General features: G+C 38.9%; 1 protein-coding gene across 2 annotated transcripts in view; it reads right to left on the reverse strand.

The window, feature by feature from the left end:
- Positions 1 to 17,111, reverse strand: part of LOC135089536 (arylsulfatase I-like) — a 155,615-nt gene that overhangs the window by 16,360 nt on the left and 122,144 nt on the right. For both annotated transcript variants that reach the window (XM_063985192.1, XM_063985191.1), the window contains 3 exons: positions 15,019 to 15,080; positions 9,750 to 9,854; positions 4,342 to 4,513 (listed from right to left, as the gene is read on the reverse strand). In XM_063985192.1, the coding sequence (XP_063841262.1) occupies positions 4,342 to 4,513; positions 9,750 to 9,854; positions 15,019 to 15,080 (339 nt within the window). The remainder of the gene's footprint in view (positions 1 to 4,341; positions 4,514 to 9,749; positions 9,855 to 15,018; positions 15,081 to 17,111) is intronic.

The following is a 17,111-nucleotide window of genomic DNA, read 5'->3' on the forward strand; positions in this document are numbered from 1 at the left end:
AAAAATATCTGCAATAACTTTGCTTCTTCTTTCCTTCCTTTATTCCAACCAGATGGTACCACTGCTATCACATCTATTTCTAAACCTAAACGCTTCTCTCAAACCTTTGCTAAAAACTCTACGTTGGACAATTCAGCGCTTGTTCCTCCCTTTCTTTCGCCCTCTTACTACTTCATGCTACCTATTAAAATTCTTCACGGCCTCACGAAGGTGAAGTCTTGCCTGAGAAACCTGTTAAGTTTTTACAGTAAAGTGTACGAGGCAGTAGATAATGGTGATAGTTATGAAATCTTATATTTGGACTTTAGTGAAGCATTTGACAAGGTACCCCATCAAAGGCTCCTGAGAAAGGTTAGGGCACACGGGATAGATGGGAAGGTGTTAGGCTGGATAGGGTCATGGCTTACCGACAGGCGACAAAGAGTTGTAATAAACAGCTCTAAATCCGAGTGGGGTCATGTAATTAGTGAGGTGGCACAAGGATCAGTATTTGGGCCATTCTTATTTCTAATATATATCAATGACTTGGATAGTGGAATTAGTAATGATGTTAGTAAATTTGCGGATGACACAAAGATAGGTAGATTAATTAGGTCAGAATCGGATGCCATCGCCTTGCAGGCAGATTTAGATAGGATGAATGAATGGACGAACAGATGGCAAATGTAATTTAATATCAATAAATGCAAAGTACTTAGCGTAGGTAGAGGAAAGCCACACAGTAAGTACACATTAAACAACCAAACTCTGGTAGTTACAGGGTATGAGAAAGATTTATAGTTATAGTCATAGTTAGCTATAGTTATAGTTAGCTCTGAACTCCGTCTAGGAAAACAATGCATAGAGGCCAGAAACAGGGCAAATAGGGTACTAGGGTTAATTTTTAGGAGTGTTAAAAGTAGAAGGCCGGAAGTAATATTAAAGTTTTACTTGGCGCTGGTCAGACCTCATCTAGACTAGACTACGCTGTGCAGTTCTGGTCCCCACATTACAGGAAAGATATAGGTCTATTAGTATCAGCACAGAAGAGAATGACTAAAAGGATACAGGGGATGAGGACTATTCCTTACGAAGCAAGAATGAAGTTGTTAAATTTACATTCTTTAGAGAGACGTAGGTTAAGGGGGGACCTGATAAAAAGTCTTTAAGGGGGATGCAAGCAAAATTCTTAGGATCATCAGTCAGGTTAAAACAAGAAATAACGGGTTTAAGCTTGAAAAATTTAGGTTTTGGAAGGAGATAGGAAGAAATTGGTTCTCAAATAGAGTGGTATATGAGTGGAATGGACTCAGTAATCATGTTGTTAGTGCTAGGACATTAGAAAGCTTTAAGAGAAGATTAGACAGGTTTATAGATGGGGATAGTAAATGGAAATAGGTAGGTATATTTCATACATGGACTGCCACGTGTAGGCCTGATCGCTTCTTGCAGCTTCCCTTATTTCTTATGTTCTTATGTTCCTATAATGTTTTTCATGCCCTTGCTGGCCTAAACCGTCGGAAGGCTTATGAACCTGATATGGTCCCTCCTATTTTTCTCCGAAATTGTGCCTCCGTGCTTGCACCTTGATTAGTCAAACTCTTTCAATTCTGTCAACATCTACCCTTCCTTTTCGCTGGAGGTTTGCCTACATTCATCTTATTCCTAAAAAGGATGAACGTTCTAAACCCTCAAACTACCGTCCTATTGCTTTAATTTCCTGCATATCTAAAGTTTTCAAATCTATCCTCAACAGGAAGATTCTTAAAAATGTATCACTTCACAACCTTCTATCTGATCGCCAGTATGGGTTCTGTCAAGGCTGCTCTACTGGTGATCTCGCTTTCCTTACTAAGTCTTGGCCATACTCTTTTAGAGATTTTGGTGAAACCTTTGCTGTTGCCTTAGACATATTAAAAGCTTTTGATAGGGTCTAGCACAAAGCTTTGATTTCCAAACTACCCTCCTACAACTTCTATCCTTCTCTCTGTAACTTCATCTCAAGTTTTCTTTCTGACCATTCTATTTTTGCTCTGGTAGACGGTCACTATTCTCCTAAATCTATTAACAGTGGTGTTCCTCAGTTTTATGTCCTGTCATCCACTCTCTTCTTACTATTCATCAATGATCTTCTAAACCAAACCTCTTGTCCTATCCACTCTTACGCTAATGATACCACCCTGCACTTTTCATGTCTTCTCGTAGATGTGCAACCCTTCGGAAAGTAAACAGTTCACGCAGGGAAGCCACAGAACGCTAGACTTCTGATCTAAAATTTCTGACTGGGCAGAGCAAATGCAGCACTGTTCACTGCCTCAAAAAACTCAATTCCTCCATCTGTCAACTCGACACAATCCTCCACGGCAACTATTCCCTCTTCCTCAGTGACACTCATCTGTCTCCCTCTTATACACTGAACATCCTCGGTCTGTCCTTTTCTTATAAATTAAACTAGAGACTTCACATCTCATCTCTTGCTATAACAGCTTCTATTATTTAGGTGTTCTGATACGTCTTCGCTTGTTTTTCTCACCTCTTCAGCTGCCAACTCTGAGCAAGATCTTATCCGTCAATGCATGGAATATGCTTCACATGTCTCGGGGGATTCTACTAATACCGCTCTTTTAGACAGAATGGAATCAAAAGCTTTTCGTCTCATCAACTTCTCTTCTCTAATTGACTGTCTTCAGCCTCTTTCTCTTCGCCGCAATGTTGCATCTCTTGCTATTTTCTACACCTATATTCATGGTAACTCCTCTTCTGATCTTGCTAAGTGAATGCCTCCCTTCCTCCCTCGGCCTCGCTGTACAAGATTTTCTTCTTTCTCTCACCCCTGTTCTGTCCAGCTCTCTAATACAAGAGTTAACCAGTATTCTCTATAATTCATCCCTTTCTTTGGTAAATTCTAAACTCCCTGCCTGCTTCTGTATTTCTACTTTCCTATGACTTGAACTCCTTTAAGAGGAGAGTTTCAAGACTTCCTTCAATTTTTTTGACTACCACTTCGGACCCCATTCGGGGACTGGTATCTCGGTGGGCCTTTTTCTTTTTTTCACTGGATTTTTGTTGCTTTTGGCCGGTGTCCCTCCAACATATATATATATATATATATATATATATATATATATATATATATATATATATATATATATATATATATATATATATATATATATATATATATATATATATATATATATATATATATATATATATATATATATATATATATATATATATATATATATATATATATATATATATATATATATGTTGGAGGGACACCGGCCAAAAGCAACAAAAATCCAGTGAAAAAAAGAAAAAGGCCCACCGAGATACCAGTCCCCGAATGGGGTCCGAAGTGGTAGTCAAAAAAATTGAAGGAAGTCTTGAAACTCTCCTCTTAAAGGAGTTCAAGTCATAGGAAAGTAGAAATACAGAAGCAGGCAGGGAGTTTAGAATTTACCAAAGAAAGGGATGAATTATAGAGAATACTGGTTAACTCTTGTATTAGAGAGCTGGACAGAACAGGGGTGAGAGAAAGAAGAAAATCTTGTACAGCGAGGCCGAGGGAGGAAGGGAGGCATATATATATATATATATATATATATATATATATATATATATATATATATATATATATATATATATATATATATATATATATATATATATATATATATATATATATATATATATATATATATATATATATATATATATATATATATATATATATATATATATATATATATATATATATATATATATATATATATATATATATATATATATATATATATATATATATATATATATATATATATAAATGAATTTTTGTATGGAAGGTATGACTGCATCATTGTATTGTGGGACAAAGGAAAACATTCAGGGAGGCCAGAGATAAGTTCACAGCAACTTCAGTGTTTGAGACCTCATTGGGAGTAATTATCATTTCTGCAGATGTCAGCTACCTTTTTCTTCAAATAGGTAATGCGAAGACTGTTTTATAACTAGCAAAAAGTTCCTTTATGATTAGAAAATGTCAAAATCTTTTTAGATTAAACTTCACTTGCGACTTTTCTTCCTCATATTTTCCTAACCTGTTTCAAGCTGACTACACCGCTGCCACGTCATCGATTTCTAAAGCTGAACGCTTCGGTCAAAACCTTTGCTTTAGATACTTCAGAGCTTCTTTCTCCCTCTCCTCGATCCTCCGACTATTTCATGACTGCTATTTAGATTAATGATGTTTCCCATGCCCTTGCTGGTCTATTCTCTGAAGACTTATGGGCCTGATGGAATCCCTCTTATTGTTCTTGGAATCTGTACCTCCGTGGTAGCACCTTGCCCAGTGAATACCTGTATTAGGAGAACCGTTGTCAGAGGTGAAGATGATTATGGTGTTATCGTCCTGCCCAGTGGAATGCAGCGCCTCCACCACTTTCCCAACTACATCGTCCATTGCCGTCACCATCCCCAAGAGGACTTGATTGGAGCCTTCCGGGTAGTAGTCGAGGTACTCATCCGGGACCTACAGTTATATAACCAGATTTCATCTCTGATACCCTGCATAGTATCTCGAAAATCATACCTGACACATCCGAGATACAATATATTACTGTCTATCTAGACATGTACTTGCTGAGCCATCCTATGTGGGAGCACAGTCGCTGCCACCACAGTAATTCAACCATGTGGTACATGGTTTTAAAGTTGTTGTTTATTCTTGTTCCTGTTACTTACGTTACGTGCATAGATTACACTAATTATTTTTTTTCTTATATAGGAAGAACACTAGCCAAGGGCAACAAAAATCCAATAAAAAAAAAAAATGCCCACTGAAATGCCAGTCCCATGAAAGGGTCAAAGCAGTAGTCAAAAATTAAAGGATAAGTGTCTTGAAACCTCCCTCTTGAAAGAATTCAAGTCATAGGAAGCTGGAAATACAGAAGCAGGCAGGGAGGTCCAGAGCTTACCAGAAAAAGGGATGAATGATTGAGAATACTGGTTAACTCTTGCGTTAGAGAGGTGGACAGAATAGGGGTGAGAGAAAGAAGAAAGTCTTGTGCAGCGAGGCCGCGGGAGGAGGGGAGGCATGCAGTTAGCAAGATCAGAAGAGCAGTTAGCATGAAAATAGCGGTAGAAGACAGCTAGAAATGCAACATTGCAGCGGTGAGAGAGAGGCTGAAGACAGCCAGTTAGAGGAGAGGAGTTGATGAGACGAAAAGCTTTTGATTCCACCCTGTCTAGAAGAGCAGTATGAGTGGAACCCCCCCAGACATGTGAACTGCAAACATGGACGGATAAAGCCCTTGTACAGAGTTATCAGCTAAGGGGGTAAGAAAAACTGGCGGAGACGTCTCAGGACACCTAACTTCATAGAAGCTGTTTTTGCTAGAGATGAGATGTGAAGTTTTCAGTTCAGATTATAAGAAAAGGTCAGACCGAGGATATTTAGTGTAGAAGAGGGGGACAGTTGAGTGTCACTGAAGAAGAGGGATAGTTGTCTGGAAGGTTGTGTCGAGTTGATAGATGGAGGAATTGAGTTTTTGAGGCATTGAACAATATCAAGTTTGCTCTGCCCCAATCAGAAATTTTAGAAAGATCAGAAATCAAGCGTTCTGTGGCTCCCCTGCGTGAAATGTTTACCTCCTGAAGGGTGGAAAAGACGTTGAAAAGTGCAGGGTGGTATCATCAGCGTAGGAGTGGATAGGACGAGAAGTTTGGTCTAGAAGATCATTAATGAATAATAAGAAGAGAGTTGGTGACAGGACAGAACCCTGAGAAACACCACTGTTAATAGATTTAGAAGAACAGTGACCGTCTACCACAGCAGCAATAGAACGGTCAGAAAGGAAACATGAGCTAAAGTTACAGAGAGAAGGATAGAAGCCGTAGGAGGGTAGTTTGGAAATCAAAGCTTTGTGCCAGACTCTATCAAAAGCTTTTGATATGCCCAAGGCAACAACAAAAGTTTCACCAAAATCTCTAAAAGAGGATGAGCAAGACTCAGTAAGGAAAGCCAGAAGATCACCAGTAGAGCGGCCTTGACGGAACCAATATTGGCGATCAGATAGAAGGTTGTGAATTCATAGATGTTTAAGAATCTTCCTATTGAGGAGAGACTAAAAAACTTTAGATAGGCAGGAAATTAAAGCAATAGTATGGTAGTTTGAGGGATTAGAACGGTCACCCTTTCTAGGAACAGGCTGAATGTAGGCAAACTTCCAGCAAGAAGGAGAGGTAGATGTTGAAAGACAGAACTGAAAGAGTTTGACTAGGCAAGGTGCAAGCACGGAGGCACAGTTTCGGAGAACAATAGGAGGGACCCCATCAGGTCCATAAACCTTCCGAGGGTTTAGGCCAGCGAGAGCATGGAAAACATCATTGCGAAGAATTTTAATAGGTGGCATGAAGTAGTCAGAGGGTGGAGGAGAGGGAGGAACAAGCCCAGAATCGTCCAAGGTAGAGTTTTTAGCAAAGGTTTGAGCATAGAGTTCAGCTTTAGAAATAGATGTGAAAGCAGTGGTGCCATCTGGTTGAAGTAGAGGAGGGAAAGAAGAAGAAGCAAAGTTATTGGAGATATTTTTGGCTAGATGCCAGAAATCACGAGGGGAGTTAGATCTTGAAAGGTTTTGACATTTTCTGTTAATGAAGAAGTTTTTGGCTAGTTGGAGAACAGACTTGGCATGGTTCCGGGCAGAAATATAATGTGCATGAGATTCTGGTGATGGAAGGCTTAAGTACCTTTTGTGGGCCACCTCTCTATCTTATATAGCACGAGAACAAGCTGTGTTAAACCAAGGTTTAGAAGGTTTAGGACGAGAAAAAGAGTGAGGAATGTACGCCTCCATGCCAGACACTATCACCTCTGTTATGCGCTCAGCACACAAAGATGGGTCTCTGATACGGAAGCAGTAGTCATTCTAAGGAAAATCAGCAAAATACCTCCTCAGGTCCCCCCAACTAGCAGAGGCAAAACGCCAGAGGCACCTTCACTTAGGGGGATCCTGAGGAGGGATTGGAGTGATAGGACAAGATAAAGATATGAGATTGTGATCGGAGGAGCCCAACGGAGAAGAAAGGGTGACAGCATAAGCAGAAGGATTAGAGGTCAGGAAAAGGTCAAGAATGTTGGGCGTATCTCCAAGACGGTCAGGAATACGAGTAGGGTGTTGCACCAATTGCTCTAGGTCATGGAGTATAGCAAAGTTGTAGGCTAGTTCACCAGGATGGTCAGTGAAAGGAGAGGAAAGCCAAAGCTAGTGGTGAACATTAAAGTCTCCAAGAATGGAGATCTCTGCAAAAGGGAAGAGGGTCAGAATGTGCTCCAATTTGGAAGTTAAGTAGTCAAAGAATTTCTTATAGTCAGAGGAGTTAGGAGAGAAGTATACAGCACAGATAAATTTAGTATGAGAGTGACTCTGTAGTCGTAGCCAGATGGTGGAAAACTCGGAAGATTCAAGAGCGTGGGCACGAGAACAGGTTAAGTCATTGCGCACATAAACGCAGCATCCAGCTTTGGATCGAAAATGAGGATAGAGAAAGTAGGAGGGAACAAAAAATGGGCTACTGTCAGTTGCCTCAGACACCTGAGTTTCAGTTAGGAAAAGAAGATGAGGTTTAGAAAAGGAGAGGTGGTGTTCTACAGATTGAAAATTAGATCTTAGACCGCGAATGTTGCAGAAGTTAATGAAGAAAAAGTTGAAGGGGGTGTCAAGACACTTAGGGTCGTCGACAGAAAGGCAGTCCGACCTGGGGACATTTATGGTCCCCTCCCCAGATGGGGACTCCGAGGCTGGTGTAGGAGTCGCCATGATGATTTTAAAATTTTTGGGTGGAGGGTGTGTGTGTTATTAGGTGCTTGTAGTTTTGTCAGGAGGAAAAGAGTTGTCTTTAGAGGGCAGGTTGTGAATGTCCCCTTGTGTTGTGAGACACAAAGGGAAACGTTCAGTGAGGTCACAGCTGGGTTTAATGATAAGTTCACAGCACCCGCTGAACAGTGCTTTAGACCTCACTGGGAGTAATTATCGTTTCGGCAGGTGTCTACTGCCTCCTTTGTGCCAGACTCTATCAAAAGCTTTTGATATGTCCAAGGCAACAGCAAAAGTTTCACCAAAATCTCTAAAAGAGGATGACCAAGACTCAGTAAGGAAAGCCAGAAGATCACCAGTAGAGCGGCCTTGACGGAACCCATACTGGCGATCAGATAGAAGGTTATGAAGTGATAGATGTTTAAGAATCTTCCTGTTGAGGATAGATTCAAAAACTTTAGATAAGCAGGAAATTAAAGCAATAGGACGGTAGTTTGAGGGATTAGAACGGTCACCCTTTTTAGGAACAGGTTGAATGTACGCAAACTTCCAGCAAGAAGGAAAGGTAGATGTTGAAAGACAGAGCTGAAAGAGTTTGACTAGGCAAGGTGCAAGCACGGAGACACAGTTTTGGAGAACAATAGGAGGGACCCCATCAGGTCCATAAGCCTTCCGAGGGTTTAGGCCAGCGAGGGCATGGAAAACATCATTGCGAAGAATTTTAATAGGTGGCATGAAGTAGTCAGAGGGTGGAGGAGAGGGAGGAATAAGCCCAGAATCGTCCAAGGTAGAGTTTTTAGCAAAGGTTTGAGCAAAGAGTTCAGCTTTAGAAATAGATGTGATAGCAGTGGTGCCATCTGGTTGAAATAGAGGAGGGAAAGAAGACGAAGCAAAGTTATTGCAGATATTTTTGGCTAGATGCCAGAAATCACGAGGGGAGTTAGATCTTGAAAGGTTTTGACATTTTCTGTTAATGAAGGAGTTTTTGGCTAGTTGGAGAACAGACTTGGCATGGTCCCGGATAGAAATATAAAGTGTATGAGATTCTGGTGATGGAAGGCTTAAGTACCTTTTGTGGGCCACCTCTCTATCATGTATAGCAAGAGAACAAGCTGTGTTAAACCAAGGTTTAGAAGGTTTAGGACGAGAAAAAGAGTGAGGAATGTATGCCTCCATGCCAGACACTATCACATCTGTTATGCGCTAAGCACACAAAGACGGGTCTCTGACGCGGAAGCAGTAGTCACTCCAAGGAAAATCAGCAAAATACCTCCTCAGGTCCCCCCAACTAGCAGAGGCAAAACGCCACAGGCACCTTCACTTAGGGGGATCCTGAGGAGGGATTGGAGTGATAGGACAAGATAAAGATATGAGATTGTGATCGGAGGAGCCCAACGGAGAAGAAAGGGTGACAGCATAAGCAGAAGGATTAGAGGTCAGGAAAAGGTCAATAATGTTGGGCGTATCTCCAAGACGGTCAGGAATACGAGTAGGGTGTTGCACCAATTGCTCTAGGTCATGGAGGATAGCAAAGTTGTAGTCTTGTTCACCAGGATGGTCAGTGAAGGGAGAGGAAAGCCAAAGCTGGTGGTGAACATTGAAGTCTCCAAGAATGGAGATCTCTGCAAAAGGGAAGAAGGTCAGAATGTGCTCCACTTTGGAAGTTAAGTAGTCAAAGAATTTCTTATAGTCAGAGGAGTTAGGTGAGAGGTATACAGCACAGATAAATTTAGTATGAGAGTGACTCTGTAGTCGTAGCCAGATGGTGGAAAACTCGGAAGATTCAAGAGCGTGGGCACGTGAGCAGGTTAAGTCATTGCGCACATAAACGCAGCATTATTATTTGTAATAGATCGTTTTCAAGTGGCATGCCACCGATATATGTAAGGTACTAGGCATTACTAGCAGGAAACTCTACTTACACTATTTGTGAACATCAGCAGTAGTTCTCACCTGAAGAGGTGAATGTACGCTTTGAAGTGGCAGGTAGAGAAAAAATGGACCAGATCTTGCAGCTTCCTCCTCAATGACCTTCACTGCTCGGTCTCCAAACAAGAACTTTGTTAGTAGATGGAAAGGAAAAAAAGTAATATTACTCTGATGGCGCTCACGTTTCCTACATTAGAGAAACTAAGGCTTAAACGAAACATTATAGAACAATCACAACAATAAACAATAAGATATACGTAACAAAGATAGGTATTTATGTGCATCAGTAGCTGTCCAGTTTAAGTATTTATTTTTAAACATCTGAAGTATATTAGGATTAAAGGATGTTATTCATGTCAGTAACTGTCCATTTTTCTTTCTCTCTCTTTTTTTTTTTTTTACATCTGAAGTATATTACGATTAATGAATATAATGATTCATGCCAGTTATTTATGAATAACTTTCATTAAAGTGAAAACAATATCACTCTCTCATCTCTCAAACAATTACTATGTTCCACTGTTCCGTAATTTTTGCGACAGTAAGGCATTCTTTTCTCAAGTTTTTATTACCTATAGCAAATAAACTTTAGTTTCTACGATTCAAGTTTTTTTTTTTTTTTTTTTTTTTTTATAAAGAGGAATGCCAATGCATCTAATGCGCTAGAGCTACAGACACCATTTTTAGAAAAGTAATTCATGTTTTCGATATTGAAAGTGTACTCTCTCTCTCTCTCTCTCTCTCTCTCTCTCTCTCTCTCTCTCTCTCTCTCTCTCTCTCTCTCTCTCTCTCTCTCTTCTGGCATAATGATAATGAACAAAAAAAAAAAAAATCAATCTCGCTAGAAGAATTATGAGGAGACACCAAAATATCGTCAAAATTCGTTTCAGATATCTGTTAAATCATTTGAAGCTGTAGGAAGACAAAAAGCAGTAACAGGTAGATATGTAAAGGCGACGTCACACAAGGCAATGTTTCGCTGGTGATTCCGCGAACCCAAGAAGTTTGGCGTTATATAGTGAGTGTACCGTTGTGTTGACGCCTCGCTATTCCAACAACAACAAACCTCTAACCAGCATCTATTCAGCCACTTTATTTTAATTATTTCAAAATTATATTTTATTATATGCGACTGCATGTTTTTTTTGTTTTTTTTATGGTTTTAGTTTTGATAATGAAACAACGGTGATGTAAATCTTTCCATTTACTTTCGGAATGACTCCACAGGCCACGCCCTGCTGGCCATGGTCAAGTCTGCTCAGGTCACTCCAGTGTTGAAGTGGAAACAGCGCGAGAAGGTAGAGCCCACACCCCGAATACCATTTAATTGTCAGGATCCACTATAGCCCAATTAATTTGTGCCGAGCTTTCACATTCCAGCAAAACTTAGTTCAGGACTCCATCACGGCTCATTGTTCATCTCGCCAACTGCGGTTGTCAAATAAAACCAATTAACAATTTCACTCACCAGACAGTCGAAGCACAATCACACAATCGGACATGTACTTCATTATTTATTTATTTATTTTTTTTTAGTTTTGTAGTTGACAATTTGTCTCAAAGTGCAATGGTTCATATTCGGTTTACATTTATAGTTTGTAACACGACAGTCGTTTGACTAAATACTCCCAACACGTCCGGTGTAGTAGGTTCAAGTGACCATCAGTTTCAATTTGCCAAGTGTGCGCGCAGCCCTATTTCTACTGCCAGATGTATGACACATTTACTCCCAGCCACGACAACGCACAGACTTCAGTCGACACCATTCAATAGCAGCAATAATAGGAATGTCATTTAGGTTAGGTTAGATAATGTTAAATTAGATTAGGTATTGCTACACATCATTTAGGTTAGGTAATGCTATGTTTGATTAGTGTCCTTAAAGGGAAGGGGTCAAACAGGGGCGAACCCCCAGTTAGGTTAAGTTAAGTAATGCTATATGCTATTTAGGTTAGGTTAGCTAGTGTTAGGTTGGGTACTGCTACATGTCATTTAGGTTACGTTAGGTAATGCTAAATTAGATTAGTGTCCTTAAAGATGGGGCCCAATAGAGACAAAATTCCCAGTTTTGGTTTGGTTAGGTTAGGTAATTCTACACGTCATTTAGGTTAGGTTTGGTAATGTTAGGTTAGGTTAGGTAATTCTACACGTCATTTAGGTTAGGTTTGGTATCGTTAGGTTAGGTTAGGTAAAGCTAGGTTAGATTATGGTCTGACCATTTTGAATTGAGCGTTTAAGCGTCGTCTTTTCCGGGGATTCCCCAACTTGCGGCTTTGCCAAACCTTGTACTTTGCCAATTATCAGGTTAGAGCCTATGTGTTGCTGATAAACTCGCTCCCCGCACACCACCTCTCTCTCTCTTTCTCTCTCTCTCTCTCTCTCTCTCTCTCTCTCTCTCTCTCTCTCTCTCTCTCTCTTTCTCTCTCTCTCTCTCTCTCTGCATATATAATCTACATTTCATGCAAATTAATATATATCAAGAAATCTATACTTCCCAATGAATCATTGAAATTTGAGAAAAACCTGTCTCTCAGTCACTCAAGCTTCCCCCCCTCTCTCTCTCTCTCTCTCTCTCTCTCTCTCTCTCTCTCTCTCTCTCTCTCTCTGTCTCTCTCTCTCTCTCTCTCTCTATCTATCTATCTATCTATCTATCTATCTCTATCTCTCTCTCCATTGTGAATTTTCTTTAAATGTGATATGATTCCTCTCAGAAATTATATTTCCCTTAAACTATGATATTATATTTTTATTCTTTAGTTACGACTTTTTTCCTCACCACCATCGAGGTAAAATTCAAGGTACGTTGGTGGCTTTCGCTGTTCCGGCAACAGCTCTAGAGGAGTCAAGTAATGGCCCCCTATTTTCTTCCAAAAATTACTTATATACTGAGTTTTTTTTTTTTTTTTCAGCTGTGAAGGTGACAAGAGCGAGCGAGAGAGGTAGCTTCCATCCTGGCCGGCGGCGCGAGAGGAAGTGACCTTGGATTAACACGGTCATTCTGACCGTCTTCACTCGGTCACCCATGGAGACGTGACAACGTCTGGAGGAAATGTCGCCAAGTATTGTGGTGTTTGCAAAAAAAAAAAAAACGATGCAAACATCATTAAAAAAAAATATTACACTAAAATGCCTTGTATATATATATATATATATATATATATATATATATATATATATATATATATATATATATATATATATATATATATATATATATATATATATATATATATATATATATATATATATATATATATATATATATATATATATATATATATATATATATATACTACAACGCCATTTTATTTTGATGTAGGAGCTACCTGACATGAGGTGTGTCTTTGTATAAGTGTGGCAGCGCCGCAGGCAGGTAAGGGCAACGCCTAAATGCTCAATTCAAAATGGTCAGACCATAATGTTCATAACGGGAAGGGGATCCAGAAAAGTCTGTGCGTTGCCGTGTTTGGGAGTAAAAGCGCCGTACGTCTGGAAGTAAAAATAGGGCTGCGCGCACCCTTGGTCACTGAAACCTACTACACTGGCAACAGAACCGTTTTCCATTCTTCCCGACAACAGAAATCGAGCAACAAGATGTTGTTTGCTACTCGTTTTGCCTAACGCCAACAAAAACGATCAACTTGTTCGGAGAAATTTGCTCTGTATGACATCGCCCTAAGCAGCTTGTCAGTGAAAAGGATAAATTAATAAATCTACTAGTTAACGCTTTTGCTGGTAAGGTGGACGAAATTCTGTGGAGGTGAGTACTCGTGTGTAGCCATTCCGCGGAAGAGGTAAGGTAAGGAATTAGAAAGTTCAGAAGAACAGTAAAGATAGATATAAAAGTAGAAGATTGCAAGATATGCAGTGCTGTGGCTCAAATTAAGGACAATCTTTTCAATGATGGTGGTTAATAAAACATTTGGTAACCTTTTCACTCTACCCTGTTTAGTATCACTGATGAGTTAATTCTAGACATACTTGTATATGACAACTGTATTCAATGACTGTAGGGAAACTTTTGATATAAAGAAATAGGAAATGAAAGTAAGTCGTGATTAGCGGTGAATTGGCGATTTCGGTGAAATCTTTTCTTTTACCTAAGACATACCTAAATATTTTAATAGAGTGGCATAAATTTTGTTTTTATTTTTGCCTTAGACATATCTAAGTCTTTTGACAGAGTCTGGCATAAATGTTTAACCTTCCCTTATATTCATGTCTTTGCATCTTTATCTCTAGTCACTGTCATTGTCACAAGATCATCACAAGACAGTGGTGGTCCACAGGACTCTGTCGTGTCACCCATTTCCTCAGTCAAAATTTTTTATCCTTTCTATTTTCATGGTGATTACATCATTCTCCATTTCTCATTTTCATCTGCATAAGTGGGTGTTTTGCGGTGTGTTCACCAAAAAGCTTACCTATCCCTAGCTTCTTACTCTGCTCAGGGTTATTTTCCATTTATAGTGTATTGCTGTCATATATGAGATGCTACTCAAACAACTCTCCTAAACAGGGTGCAATCTGTCTTTATTTATTTTATTTTAATATACTGTCTTGATTTACTCAGCTTCGGAATACTGAATTTATTTCTATATTTTACCCTTATTTCCATGGCTACTGTTCTTCCGAACTTGTCAACAATATGCCTTCCCTATCCAGTGGCCACAGTGCACAAGGCTTTCTCATCTTCTTTCTCTCGTTTCTTTTCAGGATCACCATTATACTAGATAGCTTTCTTTCTTTCCTACTCTGTCTTTCTTCTTGTCCTTGTTCATACACATTAAAAACAAAACAAAATAAAAAGTAAACAAATAAATAAAATTAAATGAATAAGTAAATAATTAAATAAATAAATGATAATAATTATAGTAATAATACTAACAACAATACTACTACTACTACTACTACTACTACTGCTGCTACTAATACTACTACTAATAATAATAATAATGAAAATAATAGTAACAATGAAAAAAACAATATTAATGAAAAAAAACGCAACCAATGTGTGTGTGTACTTCAAGCATAGAGGTATATGCAACATTCTCGACTTTTTTCTAACTTCTAACTCTTTTCCCGAACAATTCTCGTCTTTTTTTTTTTTTTTAGCTTTTTCAGTATCAGTCTTCCATATTCTTTCCTCAGTCTGTCCTTTACTTATAAACTGAACTGGAACAGTAGTTTCAGACATTAGAGTGGTGTCTCTCTCTCTCTCTCTCTCTCTCTCTCTCTCTCTCTCTCTCTCTCTCTCTCTCTCTCTCTCTCTCTCTCTCTCTCTTTTCCGTACCGTGGAGTAGGTACCGTTTTCTTCCCAGGACGTGAGTTTATTGTCCTTGAAGTCATATCCTCCTGAGGGAAACATTAGAAGAGTGAGCGTGATGGCAGATGGCTGGCAGTATATATATATATATATATATATATATATATATATATATATATATATATATATATATATATATATATATATATATATATATATATATATATATATATATATATATATATATATATATATATATATATATATATATATATATATATATATATATATATATATATATATATATGAGGTGAACAAGGTCACACCATAAATTATTTTTCATTTTGTGAAGTAGCAGCGTTTCACCTTACGCAGGAGCCATCATCACGCTAAAAATAAAACATCGAGTATGTCATAAAACATAAAAATATAAAACGTATGAAAACACTAAGGTAAACCTTAGCGTTTTTATACGTTTTACATCTTTACGTTTTATGATATGCTGAATGGTACGTTTTATATTTATATGTTTTATGATATACTCAATGAAGTTTTATTTTTTAGCCAGATGATGCCTTCTGCTTAAGATGATGCGAAGAAAAACTTCTGATTCTACCCGGTCTAGAAGAGCGGTACATGTGAAGCATGTGAATGTGAAGCAAGACATGTGAAGCATATTCCATACATGGACGGATAAGGCCCCTGTACAGAGTTAGCAGCTGGAAGGGTAAGAAAAACTGGCGGAGACGTCTCAGAACACCTAACTTCATAGAAGCGGTTTTAGCCAGAGATGAGATGTGAAGTTTCCAGTTTAGATTATAAGTAAAGGATAGACCGAGGATATTCAGTGTAGAAGAATGGGACAGTTGAGTGTCATTGAAGAAGAGAGGGATAGTTGTTTGGAAGGTTGTGTCGAGTTGATAGATGGAGGAATTGAGGTTTTGAGGCATTGAGCAATACTAAGTTTGCTCTACTCCAATCAGAAATTTTAGAGAGATCAGAAGTCACGCGTTCTGTGGTTTCCCTGCCTGAACTGTTTACTTCCTGAAGGGTTGCGCGTCTACGAAAAGATGTGAAAAAGTGCAGGGTGGTATCAACAACGTAGGATTGGATAGACAAGAAGTTTGGTTTAGAAGATCATTCATAAATAATAGGATGAGAGTGGGTGACAGGACAGAACCCTGAGGAACACCACTGTAAATAGATGTAGGAGAAGAGCAAAGACCGTCTGCCACAGCAGCAATAGAACGGTCTGGAAGGAAACTTGAGATGAAGTTACCGAGAGAAGGGTAGAAGCCGTAAGAGGGTAATTTAGAAATCCACATTCTCTCAAAAGCTTTTCATAAGTCTAAGGTAACAGCAAAAGTTTCACCGAAATCTCTAAAAGAGGGTGACCAAGACTTAGTAAGGAAAGTCAGATCACTAGTTGAGCGGCCTTGACGGAACCCATGCTGATGATCAGATAGAAGGTTATCAAGTGATGTATGTTTAAGAATCTTTCTTTTGAGGATATATAGAGTAAAAAAATTTTAGATAGGTACAAAATTAAAGCAATAGGACGATAGTTTGAGGGATTAGAACTGGAACCCTTTTAGGAACAGGCTGAATGTAGGCAAACTTCCAGCAAGAAGGAAAGATAGATTTTGAAAGAGTTGAAAGAGTTTGTCTAGGCAAGGTGCAAACACCTTGCACAGTTTCGGAAAACAATAACAGGGACCCCATCAAGTCTATAAGCCTTGCGAGGATTTAGGCCAGCGAATGCAAGGAAAACATCATTGCGAAGAGTTTTAATAGGTAGCATGAAGTAGTCAGAGAGTGGAGGAGAAAGAAGAACAGACCCTGACTCATCCAAGGTAGTTTTTACCAAAGGTCTGAACGAAGATTTCAGCTTTATAGATGGATGTGACAGCAGTGGTGCCATCTGGTTGAAATAAAGGAGGAAAATAAGAAGCAAAATTATTTTTTTGTTTTCGGCTAGGTGCCATAAGTCACTAGAGGAATTAGATCTTGAAAGATTTTGACACTTTTCTAGTTGTTTAGTGGGAGAACAGGGTTGGCATGGTTCCGGCGAGCAATATAAAGCGCATGAGATTCTGGAATGGAAGGCTCAAACACCTTTT

Source organism: Scylla paramamosain, chromosome 33 (genome assembly GCF_035594125.1).
Source record: "Scylla paramamosain isolate STU-SP2022 chromosome 33, ASM3559412v1, whole genome shotgun sequence".
In the NCBI taxonomy this organism is placed as follows: domain Eukaryota; kingdom Metazoa; phylum Arthropoda; class Malacostraca; order Decapoda; family Portunidae; genus Scylla; species Scylla paramamosain.